Below are 4,440 nucleotides of genomic sequence, written 5' to 3'. Positions count from 1 at the left end.
TTGTTGTAGCAATCTGGAGCATTAACAGAGAAGATTTCGCGTGAGATACTTAGAAGATTGTAATATAGAGTTCCTAAAATGGAAGATACGCGCCCTAGACATCTAGTTGCCCTAATTCTAAGTTATAAAAGGAGCATATACACAAAGAAAAGAGGAGAGCCGTCACCCAAGGAGAAAAACTACAAAGAAACAAAAGAAAAACAAAATTCAAGAGAGAGATTGAAGGCTGCACTAGAGGAGAAAACACAGAGATCCATTGAAAATCAATCCTTCTTGTTCTTTTTTTTTTTAATTTATTCATGGGGATGTATGTGATGGCTAAAACTCTTTTATTTATTTTTCTTTTGCAAATCATGAACTGAATTTTATTGTGATTGAGTGATAAATGATCTTAATGGATGTTTGACTGACATATGCGTGTTACTCTGTGTTTGTTGCAACAATTTGTCTTATTTGTATTTTTTTTAATTTCCTATTTCGGTTGATCACCCATTTAGTAGATACTAGCTTAGAAGGAGCCTAAAAAATGTCTAACTTAGTGGAACAAATTAAGATAATACTTGATTTTAGATTGAGTTTTCCAAGTTGAGTTAATCTCAATTTGAAACGGGCCATACTTGATATAAGATTAGTGAAGAGCTAGACATAGGGATTCCTCTTACAGGGTGATTGGAACCTAGAATGCATAATGCTATATCTAATGGGAAGTGATAAATGTCGATTCCTCCTTGCAATGGGAATTTTGATTGCATATAAGATATCCAACAGGCGACAACTGAAGATGCATGAGGGATTTTGCCCAGTGCTGTAGTAAATGTTGTAGCAGCATGTTCTTAATTAGAAAAATAGTCAAAACCATTAAGTGAGTTTAATCACTCAACTACTCATTTCTTATTGATTGCATCTTTGTGTTAGATTTAAGATGCATTTTTAATTTAGTTAGCTTATTAGTTTCTTTAATTATTTTAATTTAATTTAATCTAAACTGCCTTGTCTGAATTATTGTAGCAAATCTGATAACATCAATCCCTACAGAGACGATCTTGAATACTCATTATTATATTACTTGTTGTGCACACTTGCACTTTAACACCCATAGCATTAGAATTTACACACCAATTATCAAATCTGCATGAATCAAAGCTCCCCCGTTATTCTCACAATTGAACCATAGGCGTTAATCTGTTTCCACTAATCTAAATTAAACATCAGTCGTTGATTTTTCGTCTACTACCCACACACTTGACACTGTCGGTTCCTTCTTTTTTTTTATGTAAATGGCTTTAAAAATGTTATTGCATGATGAAAAATCTATATTTAGGCAAGAAGAGAAAAATGATGTACAAAAAAGACTACCGAAACCTATATTAAGGCAACCCCAAAGCATCTTCAGAAAGACAACTTTTAACAGAGATTGGATTCGCAGTCCCCAAGGCGGATGCTTCGCAAATTTATTTTCTACCTCGAATCCAACTCAAGATCAATTAGAAGCTGCTTTAAAGTGGTTAAATCCAAAAGTCAGTGCTGCAATGAATGATGAGCTTGATCAACCATTTACAGATGAGGAGGTAACAGAGACTTTAGCTCAGATGTGCCCCACCAAAGCTCTGGGACCGGACGGATTACATGCTGTTTTCTTCCAAAGGCATTGGCAGTCAGTCAAAACAGGAGTCGTCAGTACCTGTTTGCATATCCTTAACGAGAAAGCTACCATTGCTCCATTAAATCACACCTACATTGCTTTAATTATGAAAATAGGAAAGCCTAGCAAAGTTACTGATTTCAGACCCATTAGTCTATGCAATGTTATTTATATGATTATTACAAAAGCCATAGCTAATCGGTTGAAACATATTCTTTAGCATGTTATCTCCCCAGCACAAAGTGCTTTTATTCCCAATAGATTAATCACTGACAATATCATTATTGGGTATGAATGCTTGCATAAAATCAGACATAGTAAGGGGAAAAAGAATGGGTTAGTGGCATTAAAGCTTGATATAAGCAAAGCCTATGATCGGGTGGAGTGGCAATTTTTAGAGAAAACAATATTGAAGCTAGGCTTTTCTAATAAGTGGGTAGAGCTGATAATGGGCTGCATAACCATAACATCTTTCTCAGTCCTCATTAATGGTGTGCCGAGGGGTTTGATTAAGCCTCAAAGAGGGCTAAGACAAGGGTGTCCTCTCTCTCCATATTTGTTCATTTTATGTGCAGAGGTTTTTTCAAATCTCCTTATGCAAGCTGAAAGTCAGAGGCTGATACATGGGCTGAAATTCGGCAACAATATCACCATTTCCCATCTGTTATTCGCTGATGACAGTCTCATTTTTGCAAGAGCTTCGAAGGAGGATTGTATGCATCTCAAAGGAATTTTTTATTGCTATGCTACGGCTTCCGGGCAGATTTTTAATTTCGACAAGTCATTAATATTTTTCAGCCACAATGTGAAAGATGATCAAATTTCGACCATTAAGAACTTATTCAAGCTCAAGGTGGTTTCAAACTTTCAAAGCATGAGAAGTACTTGGGGCTACCTTCTATGATTGGGTGAAAAATGAAATCCTTCTTCAATGAGATAAAGCTCAAGATCCTGAGCAAAATATCAAGTTGGGAGCATAAATGTTATTTGAGTGGGGGTAAAGAAGTGCTCATCAAAGCAGTAGCACGAGCGTTGCTAGTCTATGCCATGAGTGTTTTCAAATTACCAGTGGGCACTTGTAACGACATCCAGAAAGCAATTGCTAGGTACTGGTGGGGAAGTAAAGAAGATAAGCGAACCATACAGTGGGCTAGCTGGTATAAGTTAAGTCAAGCTAAAAGTCGTGGTGGCTTGGGTTTCAGGGACTTCTCGAGCTTTAATCAAGCATTGGTAGCGAAGCAAGGGTGGCAGATTATTCAGAATTCCAAATCACTGGTGGCTAAAGTTTTACAAGCCAAATACTTCAAGTATGGGAAATTCATGGAAGTAACCGTAGGCTCAAAACCTTCTTATATCTGGAGGAGCATTTTATGGGGTAGAGAAGTTATCCTCAAAGGCTACAAATGGAGGATTGGTGGGGGTGATTAGGTGATGGTTTACAAAGATATTTGGATTTCTCAACCAATTACTTTTAAACCAATCTCATTACCAACACTTCCAAGTAAAACTACAGTCTCTGAGCTAATAACAAATGATAACCAATGGAAAGAAGCCTTGCTTTATGAATAATTTGTGTAGGAAGATGCAGATGCAATTATGAATATCCCCCTGCCCATAAATCATAGCAGAGACCAAGTAATCTGGCATTATGACAGGGAAGGAGAATACCCTGTCAAAAGCGGATACCAAATAGCCCTCAAGCTGAAGGTTCCAGATACCCCAAGCAGCTCAGTGAACAGCAGCAACTAGTGGAAAGTCATTTGGACTCTCAACATCCCAGAAAAAATCAAGATCTTTCTATGGAGAGATACTCAAAATTTGCTTCCAACAGCTGTGAACTTATGGAGGAAAAAGGTGCTGCATGAGCCTTTCTATCAAATTTGTGGTAACCGAACTGAGAACATTTTTTATGCTTTGGTGGAATGCAAGGCAGCCCAGAAAACCTGGGAACACACCAAATTTGCAGAAAGCTTTAAGGATATGGTAGGCCCAGATATGCTTACGGTTTTCCAAGACCTAGCAAAGAAAATGAACAAAGCAGATTTCGAGCTGTTAGCTGTCACTTGCTGGACTATTTGGACAGCAACAAATAAACTCTTATTTGAAGCAAAGAAGCCTGGTTATCAGATGTCAGTAACAAAGGCAGAAGCATTGTTAGAAGCTTATTAGAGAGTAAAGCCTTTAGGACTGACTTGTGGAGTTGACAAAGAGAAGAAAACAGCCAAAGCTTGGATTCCTCCACCGCAAAACTGGTTCAAGGTGAACGTTGATGCAGCCATAAGCAAGGAAAAAAATATATCAGGATTGGGAGCAGTGATTAGAGATGCAACGGGGAATATCATAGCTGCTGCTGTTAAGACTTCAAGGCTTCATGGGAATGTATCGTATGCGGAAGCTGAAGCAGTAAGATGGGGTTTACAAGCAGCTGTGGATGCAGGGTTATCCTCTTTAATTATTGAAACTGATTCTCAAATGGTGGCTGATTTAATTAACAACAAAAAGGGTAGCAAGAATGAGATTTACTGGGTCATTTCAGAGATTCAAAACAAGCTTAAGGATCTCCGCAAGGTTAAATGTCATTATACACCATGATCTTGTAATGCGATTGCCCACTCATTGGATAGATTAGCCTTTGATCACTTAGAAGCTATTGTTTGGTTGGGTTCTTTTCCAATCGAAATTATGAATGTATTCAACTCTTTTGTTTGAATGAAAGTTAGTATTCCTTTTCAAAAAAAAAAAAAAAAAACAGAGTTTGGCGGATCGTCCCAAGGAAGCTAAACTATCTGCTACTGAAT

At 37.5% G+C, this 4,440-nt stretch overlaps 1 protein-coding gene across 1 annotated transcript; it reads left to right on the top strand.

Moving 5' to 3' along the window:
• The first annotated feature begins 2,557 nt into the window (after positions 1 to 2,557).
• Positions 2,558 to 3,070, top strand: LOC112097818 (uncharacterized mitochondrial protein AtMg00310-like). Its single transcript, XM_024183397.1, has one exon. It carries the CDS (start codon positions 2,558 to 2,560, stop codon positions 3,068 to 3,070), a length of 513 nt encoding a protein of 170 aa, XP_024039165.1.
• Positions 3,071 to 4,440: the final 1,370 nt, after the last annotated feature.

The sequence above is a fragment of the Citrus clementina genome, unplaced genomic scaffold, assembly GCF_000493195.1.
Source record: "Citrus clementina cultivar Clemenules unplaced genomic scaffold, Citrus_clementina_v1.0 scaffold_5, whole genome shotgun sequence".
NCBI classification, from domain to species: domain Eukaryota; kingdom Viridiplantae; phylum Streptophyta; class Magnoliopsida; order Sapindales; family Rutaceae; genus Citrus; species Citrus x clementina.
This window is presented reverse-complemented; position numbering and strand designations above follow the sequence as displayed.

Coding starts and splice junctions, on each gene's coding strand:
- LOC112097818 (XM_024183397.1), top strand. CDS start 2,558: ATGAAATCCTTCTTCAATGAGATAAAGCTCAAGATCCTGAGCAAAATA.